The 14,005-nt window shown below is 56.8% G+C and overlaps 1 protein-coding gene across 3 annotated transcripts in view; it reads left to right on the forward strand.

Annotated features, from left to right (window-relative positions):
- Positions 1-13,438, forward strand: part of PXN (paxillin) — a 56,794-nt gene extending 43,356 nt beyond the window's left edge. The window contains exons 3-11 of one of the 3 annotated variants that reach the window (XM_036765096.1): positions 152-270; positions 1,517-1,656; positions 1,779-1,980; positions 2,896-3,031; positions 8,302-8,472; positions 9,004-9,177; positions 9,837-9,918; positions 10,493-10,641; positions 11,083-13,438. In XM_036765096.1, the coding sequence (XP_036620991.1) occupies positions 152-270; positions 1,517-1,656; positions 1,779-1,980; positions 2,896-3,031; positions 8,302-8,472; positions 9,004-9,177; positions 9,837-9,918; positions 10,493-10,641; positions 11,083-11,349 (1,440 nt within the window). In that variant the 3' untranslated portion in view covers positions 11,350-13,438. Of the gene's footprint in view, positions 1-151; positions 271-1,516; positions 1,657-1,778; positions 1,981-2,895; positions 3,032-4,759; positions 6,525-6,916; positions 7,930-8,301; positions 8,473-9,003; positions 9,178-9,836; positions 9,919-10,492; positions 10,642-11,082 lie in introns of those variants that run through there. The other 2 variants (XM_036765084.1, XM_036765090.1) reach the window with 2 other exon arrangements.
- Positions 13,439-14,005: the final 567 nt, after the last annotated feature.

Here is a 14,005-nt window from a genome sequence, read left to right on the forward strand (position 1 = left end):
GTGGTGGTGGAGGGGGGGTTGGCAGATGATTCAGGGCCACTCGACCTCCCCTGGACTCTCCCCCACCCCCTCTTCTGGGGTGGAGCTGCGGTCTCACCCCTTCCACAGCCCAGGCCCAGGCCCAGACCTCATCGGTGTCTTGTCTCGGCAGCCTCCGCCCCAGTCTCCCGTGTACAACTCCAGTGCGAAAAATCCCAGCGTCCCTGTGTCCCGGGACAGCCTTGGGTCCCCCTGCCCCCGTGGAGCCAGCGAGGAGGAGCACGTGTACAGGTACTGCCCTCAGGCCCCCCTTGGGGCAGGGTTCTCAGCCTGCTGCTGGGGGAGGGGCCTGCAGGAACTCTAATGGTGATATCATATAGTAACAATAGCTGGCATGTACACAGCACAGCCCTGGAGGAAACTGAGGCAGAGATCACACAGCTGGTGTGTGTCTAAGGCTGGATTTGAACTTGGATCTTTTTGACTGTAGGTCTAGTGCTCTGTGCACTATGGCGCCCTCTAGCTGCCTCAAGGTGCTTCACCTCTCTCTGCCTCAGTTTCCTCATTGGTTAAGGGAGAATTGGAATCGTCGGCCTCCGCGGTCCATCTGGATCCTCAGTCATTTAACCTTACATGCTTTAGTCACTTAATCTCTTTGCCTGCCTCGGTTTCCTTGTCGGTAAAGTGAGAGGGTGGGACTAGTTGGCTTTTAAAATCTAGGCCAGCTCTAAATGGGTGATTCTCTGATTCCCTGGGTTCCCTTCTCTAGCTCAGAGTCTGTGCATATCCCACTGTCTCAGAACTGTGGGGAGCTTCCAGCGAGACTGTTAATGGGAAGGGCCTAGGGAGCTACAGACCTGCTGTTTGTGGGGGTTATTATTGCCCTCCCCTCCCTTTTCTCCCCCTCTCCCCCTCCCCCTTTTTCCCCCCTCCCTCTTTCCCCCTCTCCATCTCCTCCTCTTTCCCTGCCCCTTTCTCCCTCTCTGCTGCTCCCCCATTAGGTCAGGTGGCAATGCCACTTGTTTCCTAACGCATGTTCCTGTTGCATTCTGACAGTTGGGCGCTTTCACCCCGCTCTTCTGCTCCCCCTTTGGGTAGCTGAGGGTAGGAAGCAGACTTCCTTCCTCCCCGTCTTACCACAACCCTGCCCGTCTCACTACATATCCTCCAGCTGGGAGAGATTGCCTTCCTCCCTACGGGGGCCTTGTCCTTCCAGAGAGCTGGCACGGAGCTCAGCAGCTGCCTGGTCCAGCCCAGCATCCCCCTCCCCTTCCCCCCCACCCTGAAGGGTCCAGGCAGAGGTTGTCCACCCTCTTCTTGAGGACCTTGGAGGAGGCTGCCATTCACTCTGGGAAGTTGTCCTGACATTAAGCCATAGATAAAGCTGCAGACTCTCCCAGAATGTGGGCTTCAGGCCCCCCGACCCCTGAGGTGCTTCTTTGGATAGAAACCCTAGGCTCTGTGTCTTGTGCGCCTCCCCTTCCCCACTGCCATTCAAGGATTTTCATGGGCTGCCTTTCTTTCCCCCTCCCCCTAGTTTCCCCAACAAGCAGAAATCAGCTGAGCCGTCCCCCACCATCATGAGCTCCTCACTGGGCAGTAACCTGTCAGAACTTGACCGCCTTCTCCTGGAATTGAATGCTGTCCAGCACAGCCCTGCTTCTGGCTTCTTGTCAGGTGAGGGTGATATCCCCAGGGTGGGGTTGCTTTCCTGCCTCCCGTTTCTCAGGCTCCCCCTCCCAGGCCATCACAGCCGGCCGAGTTGACATGGATTGCCCTTTCTCCTCTTCTCTCCCCAGATGACACTAACCAGAGCCCTCCACTGCCCGGGGGGCTGAGTGCTCACTATGGCATCCCCGAGAACAACAGCCCCTTGGGGGGAAAGGTCACCCCTCCGGTGAAAGAGAAGCCCAAGCGGAATGGGGCCCGGGGTCTGGAGGATGTGAGACCCAGCGTGGAGAGCCTTTTGGATGAGCTGGAGAGCTCCGTGCCCAGCCCTGTGTGAGTACCAGCTAGGCCTGGAGAGGGGAGGGAGGGTGGCACTGGGCCCACTCATGCTCTCTGGGGCATTCTTTGAGCCTCCTTGTTAGGTTTGAGGGCTTGTGTTACATTCCTGGCCACTCCCTATGGACTTCCTAAGTAATCTCTCTCTCCTCCTCCCTCTGGATCCCAGCAGAAGTAGAAGGGCCAGGGATGGAACAGGAATCCATCCTTCATTCCTTTCTCTCTGTCATGGGCAGGGGCAGCAGAGTATGTTAGGAAGGGTCTTGTACTTGGGGTTAGGAGCCCAAGACTGAGCTCGCATTCCACCGCTGACATGGGGACAAGTCATTTCTAGGCCTCGATTTCATTATCGTGAAATGAGGCTAATAACACTCCTCAGAGAATCTCTGTAAAGTGCTTTGTAAACCTCAGAGGTCTGTGTGCACACCGGTTATTATTCTGAATAAATGACCCCTAGACATCCTTTGCTGTCTCAGTGTGCCCTGGGAGCGATCCCAGATTCTCAGGAAGCCCTGGAGTAAGGGTTCTTAGGTTTTTGAGATCAGAATGGAAACGCCAGGAGGGCAGGCACTGGTTTTTGTTTTTTTCTTTTTAGTGCAGCGCGTAGTAGGTACTTAGTGAATACTTTTGGGTTGAATTGAGACACTTCAGAGAGCAGTCACAAAGATCCCTCCCTCCTCAGCACATATTCCTGGGCATTCCATAGACTCACTTTTCTTCCCTAAAGGCTTCGGGGCCTGGCTCCATGTGGCCCTTTGGAGAGTGAGCCCCAAGTGGAGACTAGGGGTATTGAGGCCTTGGCCTTGGGAGGAGTCCAGGCTGGGGATGGGGTGGTTGATCCCAGTGTTGGAAATGCCCCCTGGAAAGGCCCGGGGGTTCATCACTCACCACGCCTGTGCCCCTCCCCTACAGCCCAGCCATCACTGTGAACCAGGGTGAGATGAACAGCCCTCAGCGCATCACATCCAGCCAGCAGCAGACCCGAATCTCAGCTTCCTCAGCCACCAGGGAGCTGGACGAGCTGATGGCCTCCCTCTCGGACTTCAAGGTGCTCTTCTGGCCTACGTCTTCCCCTGCGCCCCCCTTCTTATCACCTCAATGTCCTTATTCCCGGTCTCACCTTGGACCCGTGCCCAAATCTGAGCATGGGAAGCCCTGCCTGCTGCTCTGTGGTCAGTGGCCGGAGGCTAGGGAGAGGGAATCTATGGCCAGAGGAGCTGCCCTGGCTCAGGCTGGGTGGGCCAGGCCAGGTAGAGGGTGGTTCCTGTCTCCCTAGCTGCTTAGGTTGGTGGACCTGGAGCAGACAAAGGGCCTCTGTCCATGCCAGCAGATGGGGTGAGGGAGGGGGGATATTGACCCTGAGGGCCTGGAGCCCAGGGGCCAGCTCTCACCTGTCCAGAGCCTGTGCATGGCATTGACTGAGGTCCTTTTCTGGCCCCCTCTCCCTCCATTGCCACCTCCTCTCCCCTCTCTCTGCTTTCCAATCCCCTGATAAATTACTCCTCCTTTGCCCAGAATCCACAGGGCTGATCCTACAACCGTACTTTCCTCCCTCCCTCCGTGGTTTGGCAGCTGGGCCTCTTGTTCCCACCAGCCGCGACTGTGGGAAACCCAACACCTTTGGCTGGCGGGCCGGCACTGACCAGCAGATTGTTCTAAGACTGGTCTCCAGCCCTGGCTCGAGCCCCTCCCCAGCCAGCCTCCAGGACACCCTTCCCCCGCCCCCTCAACCCAGGGATGGGCTGGGATGTTTTATTTAGAAGAAGAGAGATCTGCCAGGACCTAAATGGGTATTGACGGTGATTGATTTCTCCAACAATTTGCTGACCTGGCCTTGCCTTCTGGGTCAGATGGCAGCCTTGGGGAGGGAGAGGGAGCTGGGGGCGGGGGCGGGGAACCATCCCACCGGCCTTCCCTTTGTGATGAGGAAGGGCTGAGGTCTCTGTTGAGGGGCTTGAGCTAGACTCTCCAGAGGTAGGCTTTGCCCTAGTTCCCTATGGGCAAGTGGCGCCATCTTGTTCTGCTCCAGAGGACGTGCCTCTGGAGAGTTCTCTAGTCCATCATAGGGGAGGAACCTTGAACTCTGGCACCTGGGGTCAGAAGTTTCTCCGTATCGGGGGCTAAAGTTTGGACTGTACAGTGATGTGTCAGATGATATCTCCTGTCTAGTGGGGCTGGGGCAGGGGGAAAGCATGAGTCCTCCAAGAAGATAAACTCAAGGTGGGGAGCAAGAGCAAAGATGATGGCCTCTTGTTGGATAAAGAAGGCTTTAGGGCCAGGGAGGCCCAGACCAGCAAGGAATGGCCACTGGGACCCCAAAGTGTGGAGTTTGTAGGTCACCAAAAACTCCTGTTTCCCCATCACTCTGGGCCATAGTGGGTTTCTTTATAGAGGGGTGTGTGTGTGTGTGTTGGGGGTGTTATCTGGATGTTCCCCCCTCTTGGGGAACCCACTCCACTCTTACCTTCTTGTCCCTCTTTTGGCTTTCCGCACTCCCCACTGGGGCATTTAAGAGACGCCCCCTCCCCTGAAGCGTGCTTCCTTTTATGAGCTCTTTGGCTCTTCTCTGACCTTGGAGGACACCCTTGTGGGTGACGAGTGGTCTGTGGGCCTGGCTCTCCAAGAGGAAGTGAGCTCCCCGTTATGAGCTGCTTAGATTTGAGGGGTCCCCTCAGATGCTCTGGGAGATGGAACCCTGGGTCCTGAAGTTGGAGCCCATGCTCAGGCCGAGGGGGTCTTGAACTTCCTCTCTGCCTTTGTCCTGACTTTCCTCCAGACCAGCTCCTCCGTGTCCCCGCGATCAGAGCTGTTGGCCAGCTCACATACGTCTCCAGAACCACACGGCACCCGCTCATCTTCTGCTTCCTTGATGCCCCGAACTGGACAGATCTCTGGTGACTGGGGGAGTGCCTCTGGGGTCCTGTGCATTGAAGAGAATGGGGACTCAGGAAGGAGTTCCCCAGCTCTGTCCTCAGATCCCCTGCCTGGGGGGGTGTCTGATGCTGGCAGCTCTGGGTTATCTTTCATGGATGGGTGTCCCTCTGGAACAGAGGACCAGAGCCTGACTCAAAGGAAACACACGGCCAGAGCTGATCCCAGCAGTGAGAAGAGGCCTCCTGAGGCTATTTGTTCTGTCTCCTTCTTGCCCAAAGCACACACAAGGCCCCAGGAGCCCATCCCATCTTGGAAGGTGCCCACCAGCCCTCCTAGTCTAGAGGAGGTGGGTGATGCTTCAAGGACACAGCTGTGGGCTTTGGAGCCCCCTGGAGCCCCAGATTCACATGAAGCTGCTTGTGCCATGGAAGGAGCCATCGAACCAGCTGTTGTTGCCGTGACCCGAAAAGATGTATTCCCAGACACCTGGGGCCCTGTGAAGGAACCCAGACTACAGAGGACCTTGGCAGTGCAGGGGCTGATGAGTCAGGATGGTGGCCACCCCACCCAGGCCGAAAAGGAGCTGGGTCAGGAGAGCGCTCCCAGGAGAGCCGCATCTGCCATGAGCTCCACAGGGGGAGGCTGGGGCACAGAAACCCCAACAAGCTCGTCTAGGAGGGATGAGCCGGAGCTGCCCCTGGCAGCAGAGACTCCAGCTGTGGAGAGGATTTCCACCTCTGGCCAGGCAGGCATCTGAGGGGGAGGGCGGCTATGTCTGCTGTGCATGGCCCCCAGTGCATGGTGTGAGACTGGATGTTCCCCTGCCCCTCCTGCACTAACAGCATGAGCCCCTGACGGAGCCCTTGTGCATGGCAGTCATGGTGAGGCCCCTCAGCTCAGAGCGCCAGAGACCTGAGCTGTGTCCTCAGAAGAAGACAGGCCTGGGCTGAGAATCAAGAGACTCCCTGCTGTTGTAGTCGATGCACGCACGGCCTTGACTTGCTGGGCTCAGGCCAGGGCAGGCCACTTCCCCCCTCGCCTAATACACACACTCCGTGTCTGTAGGATGCCTTGTCCTCACCAGAGGCCTTCATGTCTGCCCACCCTGTGAGGTGGGCTGGGCACAAGTTATTGTCCCCGTTCTACAGATGGGAAAATGAAGGCCCAGAAAGATTAGAGGGAGAGCACAGATCTCCTGGTGGAGGTCTGACAGGCCTCACTGTCCTGCTCTCTTTGAATGTCCGTCTTCTCCTGTGTGGAATTTTGCTCCTCAGTAGTGCTTGATGGGGACCAGAGTAAATGCTCAATGAGAAGGCTTGTGTCTGCTTGGCGTGCCCAGTAGCCAGAGGACTGTTGGAAGGATGTGGCCATGACCGGCTTCCTCTGTCTCTCAGATCCGCTCCGTGATCAGGAGGAGCCGGGAGACAGGCCATGCACACCCCATGTCGCGGGAACCCTCCCCGCGTCGACGCCTGAGCCCTGCTGTCCTCCACAGGACCCCGTCTCAGGACCAGCTCATTGCCGAGTTGCAGGGCCGGTTGGGCATCAGGCCAGAGGAAGAGGGGGTGGACGAGGCAGGGGCTGACCCTGAGGCCTGGCTGACGGAGGGGGTTGTCATCACTGTGCAGCCTCGAGGGAGGAGGGACGGGGGACAGGTCATAGAGAAGGTATCAGCGTGGGGGCCCTCGGCATGGCCCCAGAGGGGTGGGATGGAGGAGTAGAGGGGCCTTCGGAACACTTCCAGATCTCTTCTGGCTCTTGATTCTGTGTGCAGTAAGGACTGTTTTGTGTGGGTCAAGGGGAGAAGAGGACCTGGGGGTCTATGTGGCCACCAGGTGTCTCAGACTCTGGATGGCATCAACCAGAAGAGGATTTCAGACCCTCCTCAGGGCTGTGGTCTCTGGGGTTCTTCAGGAATGGGGCTTGGCCCTTTGCCCTCATCTTGGCTGGGCTGGCGTGAGATGGTGCTGGGTCCTGGGAGCATTGCCAAGACTTGGGGTCCGAGATCTGGGGGTCTTTTCCTTTCTCTCGTTCTCACTTGTCTTCCTTCCTTTCCCAGGTTGTCTTTCCTCCTGACTCTCCCATTCCCCTGAGAAGAACCGTCTCAGTTCCTGTCTCTCCTCCTCCTTCTCCTCACCAGTATCTCAGATACTCTCCTGAGAGTGGTCCCTCTTCCTCCCGGGCACCGCCAACCCTGGCCCACACCTCCTCTGGGCCTCCGAGGGTCAGGGACACCCCCTGTGATGAAGAGGGGCATGTGGCTGCCCTGGGCCCTGTTCCTAGTGAGGCCTCTGTCTCCTGCCCACTCCGCACCCCGGCTGCCGCCCGCCTCACCGTGTCTGTCGGCTGTCAGACCGATGAGAATCCACTCTTCCCCCCAGTTCAGGCAGGCCTGCCCCCCCGGGGTCCTGAGGGCTGACTAAACAATCATGGTCCGGTGGCTCCACCCTTCATCTCCCAGGGCTGACCTCGGTCTGTCACCCTCCTCCGCAGGTGCTGACGGTGACTTCGGCAGCCCCACCCCCGGCCCCGATGGCAGCCCATCCACCCCCCAGCCCTCCCCCACTCAGGAGGGCAGCCAGCCCATCTACTCGTGACAGTGAGCTCCCTGCAGCCTTGGCCTTTCCAGAGGTTCGCCCCTTTCATCCCCCATGGCATGGTCCTGGGCTCTTAGCTCCGAGGGGGCCCTGCTAAGAGAAAGAGAGCAGCATCTTCCGTAGTTGCCCTGCCTTTCCCCTTTGGGCCAGGCTGCTGTCCAGGAGGCCTCTCTTTTCCTCTGCCTCCTCCTCGGAGCTCTCTTGGGGTCAGGCCTCATCTCTCCAGGCTTCTCCCCACCCGCTGGGGGAGCCTCTTATTCTTGGCTTTGTTGTTGACGATGGGCCAGAGGATCATTGGAGGTCTGAACACTAGGGTTGAATGGGCGGCAGTCATTCATTCGGTCAACAAGCATCAGGCCCTTTCCATTTGTCCTGGTGTGGAGATGTCTAGACCTGTCTCTCTACAAGAAAAGGCTTTATTCCCTCATCAGGGAGTTTTCTGTTCTCCCTGTGGGATCCAGAGTGGTGGACTGGGTGGGCCATGAGCTGACTTCTGAAGGGAAGGCCGAGCGTCACCGTCCAGACGGTGATGGAGGTGGGTGGGGGAAGAGGAGCATGCTTCGCTCAGAGGACACTGTCCTGCTTCAAGGCTTCTTTTCCCCTCATGTACCCTCAGGACAGGCTCTTCCCCAAGAGTTGTGGGAGGGAGGCAGGAAGAGACCTGGCTGGATCACTGCCTGTTTGGTTGTTTGGCCTCTGAAAGGTCACCACATTTTTTGCTCGCCTCGGTTACCGTCTGTGGAGTAGGTTGAGTGAAAGCCGCCGAGTCGGCCGAAGGTGTCCCAGCCAGAGATCCCGATCTCGCTGTCTGCCCCGCTCCAACCGCTTCTCTCCTCTTGTTCCACAGTTCATGGCCCAGGGGAAGGTGGGGAGCAGCTCCCCACCCGGCGGGCCCCCGAAGCCCGGAAGCCAACTGGACAGCATGCTGGGGAGCCTGCAGTCAGACCTGAACAAATTGGGGGTGGCCACGGTCGCCAAAGGTGTCTGTGGGGCCTGCAAGAAGCCCATTGCTGGACAGGTGATGGAGGAAATGGGTGAGGTTTAGAGGGAGGGGGGACAAGAGACAGCCTGGGCCAGAGGCATCGTGTGCCCCTGAGAAGGGCTGACACACCCAGTAGGGGTGGGGGGGAGGGTGGGGCTTGTCCATCAGTCTGGGGTTGATCACTCAGGGTTGGTAGGGATGGGGTGGAGAGAGGTGACTGAGGCTGCTCAGGGGATAGAGCGCCAGGCCCAGAGTCAGGAAGATCCGAGTTCAAATCCAGTCTCAAACAATTGCTAGCTGTGTGACCCTGGATAAGTCACTTAACTTTGCCTCGGTTTCCTCATCTGTAAAATGAGCTGGAGAAGGAAATGGCAAAACCCTCCAGTGTCTTTTCTAAGAAAACCCCCAAATAGGATCAGGAAGAGACAGACAGGACTGAGCACTCCTTCCCTGAGCTCAGTGTGTGGAGGGGAGGGGGGTAAGCGGTCCTTGCCTGCCCTTCTCCCCGGCGGTTCCTGGGCTCCTATTCCCAGTCCTCCTGGCCCTCATTTCCTCCCCCTCCCCCAGGTGGTGACGGCAATGGGGAAGACCTGGCACCCGGAGCATTTCGTCTGCACCCACTGCCAGGAAGAGATCGGCTCCCGGAACTTCTTTGAACGCGATGGGCAGCCCTACTGTGAAAAAGACTACCACAATCTCTTCTCTCCTCGATGCTTCTATTGTAACGGGCCCATCTTGGATGTGAGTCCTGGGGGCAGGCAGGGCACAGGAGGCTAGGACGTCCACCTGGCTGCCGTGACTGGGTCCTTCCCCGATGAGCTGCTCCATGCTTGCTGGAACACGGCGTGGCATCCTGCCCTGGGTCCACGGGCTCAGGAAACAAGGGAGGGATGGGTCAGGGGGAACCTGGAGGGTAGAGGTGGAGGTTCTGGAAAAAGGAGGCTGGGCAGGAGAGTAGGGAGGCTCAGCGCAGGCAGCTGGGGCTGGGGGACAGCATGAGAACAAATTTATTTATTCAGCAAACGCTTATTGGCCACCTACTGTGTACCAGGCTCTGGGGATAAAAAGACTGATAGCCCTGCCCTCAAGGAGCTTATATCCTTGGGGAAGTAGAACATGCACATTGATAAATAAATATTATGTATTTGCCAACTAGTGTGGGGTCTGGGGGAAAAGGTAAGAAGTGAGCTCAGGTGGGAGCCTCCACTGATTACACTGAATGCTAGGCTAGCTTGTGCCCCCTTCTGCAGGGGACTTCTCTGGGGCCAGGGGAAGGTTCCTTTGCCCACCGCTGTCCGTAACTGCATTTCTCTGGGCCTCGACTCTGCCTCTCTAAATTGGGCAAAGGATGCAATCAGCCCCCTTCAACGGCTTTCGCCTCTGTCATTTCTCTTCTCTAGAAAGTGGTGACGGCCTTGGACCGAACTTGGCACCCCGAGCACTTCTTCTGTGCTCAATGTGGAGCTTTCTTTGGACCAGAAGGTACCAAGCTTGGCTTGGAGGGGGTCTGCGGTGTCTGGGGCGGGGGTCAGTGACCTTGTTTCAAGATCACGTTCACATTAGAGACTGGGGTAGGGGGATAGATCCCTGCTTGAGTCTCTGAAGCCCCTTTAAATCTAGGATCCTGTGTTCTCATAGTTGGAGAGAGAGCATAGAGGAGTGCTAAGAGTGCTGGCCTTAAAGTCAGAGATCTGTGTTTGAATCCTGCCTCTCACTGGCTCTGTGGCCTTGGGCAAGACTTTTCTGCCCTTCAGGCCTCAGTTCTGTCCATAAATGAGACAGTTAAACTATACAATTTCTAAACTTCCGCCCAGCCCTGACGCTCCATATTCTAAAGCCCTTCCTACTCTGACATCCCCTGTTCTAAGGTCCCTCCCACTCTGACATCCCCCGTTCTAAGGCCCCTCCCAGCTCTGACATCCCCTGTTCTAAGGCCCCTCCCAGCTCTGACATCCCCTGTTCTAAGGCCCCTCCCAGCCTTGACATCCTGGGTTCTAAGGCTCCTCCTAGCCCTGACCTTCTCTGAACCTGTCTTGTGCTCTCCTCTCCTATGCAGGGTTCCATGAGAAAGATGGGAAGGCATATTGTCGAAAAGATTACTTTGACATGTTTGCCCCTAAGTGTGGAGGCTGTGCCCGGGCCATCCTAGAGAACTACATCTCTGCACTCAACACCCTCTGGCACCCCGAGTGTTTCGTCTGCCGGGTAAGGCCCCCTCCCCCGCCATGTTCTCTCTCCTCCCTGGCAGTGCCTCCTGCTCAGTCTCACGGTCTTCAGTTCTGCTCCTGAGGGAGGCCCATGGACTTCAGTGTCTGGAGGCTTATGAGAGTTACGAGTCCTTTCCCCAGGAGAGAGGGAGGGCAAGCAGACGAGGCTTCCTAATATCACACCAGAGACTTGTCTGGTCCTGGGCTTTGGGCCCTGGGGAGCCTCTGGAGGGCTGGGATACAAGTCACGGGGAGCTGCCGTGTGGTGCAGCAGGAGGAGGGGGCCTGGGTGCAATCTGGCCTCCACTTTCGTCTTCCTGAGGCTCGGTCACCTCGTCTGGATGCCTCTGCGGAGGCCTTTGGCCTCTCCCCAGGTCTCCTTGGGAGGGTGTGGGCCTCCCTGGGCCTGACTGTTTGCATCCTTCCCTGTGCTGCTCAGGAATGCTTCACCCCCTTCATCAACGGCAGCTTTTTCGAGCACGACGGGCAGCCCTACTGTGAGGTGCATTACCACGAGCGTCGCGGCTCGCTCTGCTCCGGCTGCCAGAAGCCCATCACGGGCCGCTGTATCACCGCCATGGCCAAGAAGTTCCACCCGGAGCATTTTGTCTGCGCCTTCTGTCTCAAGCAGCTCAACAAGGGCACCTTCAAGGAACAGAACGACAAGCCCTACTGTCAGAACTGCTTTGTCAAGCTCTTCTGCTAGAGCCCCCTGGGGGGGGCCCCCGGGGACCCAGAGACGTGGCAGGGGGAGGGGGCTTTGGCATTGGAGCCTGCTCCTGAGGCCAGACCTGGCAGGGGAATCACACCTGTTTCTGGTTTCCTCTTCCCAGGCATCTCCCCAGGCCCACTTCCCTCCCCCTTCCTCTGTTCTCCCTGCCTCTCTCTCTTTTATGGGGGGAGAGATCCTTCGTGGCCTGGGGAACCAGGCAGGTTTCCTCCTTGCCGTGCAGAGCCTGGCACCCCACACTGGAATCATTTCTTAGCCAGGTCACTGGGCATCCCCAGAACCAGGGCTGCCCATTCAGGGAGTTTTTGAGGGGCAGAACTTTCCTAACCTCTTGTTTCTCCTTTTGCCCTCTCCTCCCTTCCTCCCCCTCCCCCTCCTCCTTCCTCCTCCTCCCCCTCCTCATCCCCTGGTTCAACACTCTGGAGGGCAGCCAGCTCCTGCCAAGTGAATGCCAGCATCAGCCCACTTGGGGAGAAGGCAGGCTAGGAGACACTGAGGTGGGCGGGGAAGTTCCCAGGGTCCCTCTCTCCTCCGGCTGCCCCTGGCCATTCTGTCCTCCACCTGAGGCCTCCTTTCTAGTGGCTTTTATTCACTTGGTTCTACTGAGAAAGGACTCTCCAGCAATAATATTTTATATTGACTTTGTGGGTGGCTGAGCCCAGGCTCTGGGCTCCAGGACTAGTGGGCCCACCATGGGCATGGCCCCCGGACCGGACTCTGTCCCATGTTTGATAGATTTCTACACTGAGGTTTGAATTCCTATTTGTCTGGGTTGCTTTTAATTCTCTATGAAATGATTTTGAAAAGATTTTTAAGATGTTCCTTTTGGTCCTGTCCTTTCCCTGCTCTCGGGCCCCCTGGGGGCAATGACCCAGGCAGCTTTGCTACCCAGCACTCTTAACCAATAGGGTTTTCTTTGTACTGAGGGCTTCTGGGTGAGAGAGGCAGCCAGTATCTTTTTCTAGCACAAACCAGTTGAACTGGGAGTTGCCTTTTTTTATTCACTCCCTCACAGTTCACCTAGAACATTTTGTAAACTGCTGTATTCAGACCCCCTTCCTCCTTGACTCTGTCAACTGGGGTCTCAGCTAACGTAGCCCACTTGCCTGCCTTTATGAGAGAGGTCAGCATATAATGTGTGTTAGGCGGTGAGGAGAGACTGGGGCAGGGGGGACACATGGGGATTTCCCGATTTCCGCTGTAATAAGCCATATTGGGGGCGGAGATCCTACATCCAGGTCCTCCTTGTGTCTTCTGAGTTCCCTCAGGGCCCTGCTCCAGCATGCCCAGTAGAGGTCAGGGGGCTGCCTTCTGCCTCTGGGCTTCCTTCTAAGTGTGGTAAGCACCTTTTGTACCATGTTTTCCTGTTCTTTGGGAAACCTGGGGATGGAGTGATGGAGAAATAGAGATTCCTTCTTAAGGAAAGAGTAGTGGAGCCAGCAGGTGCTCGGGACCTCCAGCCTCTGCTGCCCCAGCTACGTCCCCGCTTTGTCTTGACAGTAACGAGTGTTTGGAAAATTCTTGGCAGAGAAACCCAATTGAAACTGATGGTGGTGGCAAAGGTGCCTTGCTCTCACTCTGGGCCATCAAATATTCTCGAGTGCCTGAGGCCGGTTCTTGGGAGAATCCTGTCCCAGTGAAACGGTGGCTTCCCTGAGTCACCAGGTGGAGCTACCGGCTCTGCCCACTCCTGGGCCTCCCCCGGTCATTGGGAATGCCTGCAGACAAGGCCCAAGGCAATCTGGGTCTAGTAGGGGCCGTGGCAGTCAGTCGGGATCTCAGTGCACACAGCTTTCTGGTTCAGTTAGCTGAATAAAAGCCAGGAGCTGTCCAGGCCAGCTCAGCTCTGTTTTTGGGGTGTCTGTATGTCCGCCTCGAGGCCTTAGTGCTCTGTTTACAGTGACCTGTCCCTGTCCCTCCCCTTTGGAGTCAGGGACATCTGGGGGATGCCTCTCTGGGTCAACGGTTTGATTTGATTTTTCTTCCCTATGAACTTCTAACCTTGCTTTTCCCATTTAAATTCCTGTGATTTATGCCAATAAAATTTGCCATTATTTTCACCTTGCTTTGCTTCAAGACTTTTTTGGTTGTAGACATGAGTTTGACCATCCCCATACCTAAGCGTAAATGCCAGGGCAGCCGTACTTGGGTCTGGTCAGTAGACCACATGTGGAGTGCTGGGGACCCCGTTGGGTGCCATTTCACAGGAAGGATGCGGACAGGCCAGATGGTGTCCAGATGAAGGCCAGCATGCTGGTGAAGAGGACCCCCAGTCATGCCACAGGCCAGCTGTATTTGCCTACCTCAGGCACTTTGGCTCAGGCTGTTTCCAATGTTTGGAAATCCTCTCTTCTCTGGTTCATTTCAACTGAACACATTTTTATTAAGCGCCTATTCTGTGCTAGACCCTAGGGATGGAAAGGCAAAAAAAAAAACAACCCACCTTTCATAGCCCTCAGAGTTTAGTTAAAGGAACTGGGAATCTTAGGACCATTGGGTCTAGAAGGGACCTGGGGGGCGTCTCATCTAGCCCCACCCATTTTTACAGAGGAAGAAGTAGAAGGAAGGCTTCGTGGAAGACTGGAGAAGGAGGCGATGGCTGGCCTCCAGTACTGGAAGTAAGAGGGAGAAA

The sequence above is a fragment of the Trichosurus vulpecula genome, chromosome 1 (genome assembly GCF_011100635.1).
Source record: "Trichosurus vulpecula isolate mTriVul1 chromosome 1, mTriVul1.pri, whole genome shotgun sequence".
Lineage (NCBI taxonomy): Eukaryota > Metazoa > Chordata > Mammalia > Diprotodontia > Phalangeridae > Trichosurus > Trichosurus vulpecula.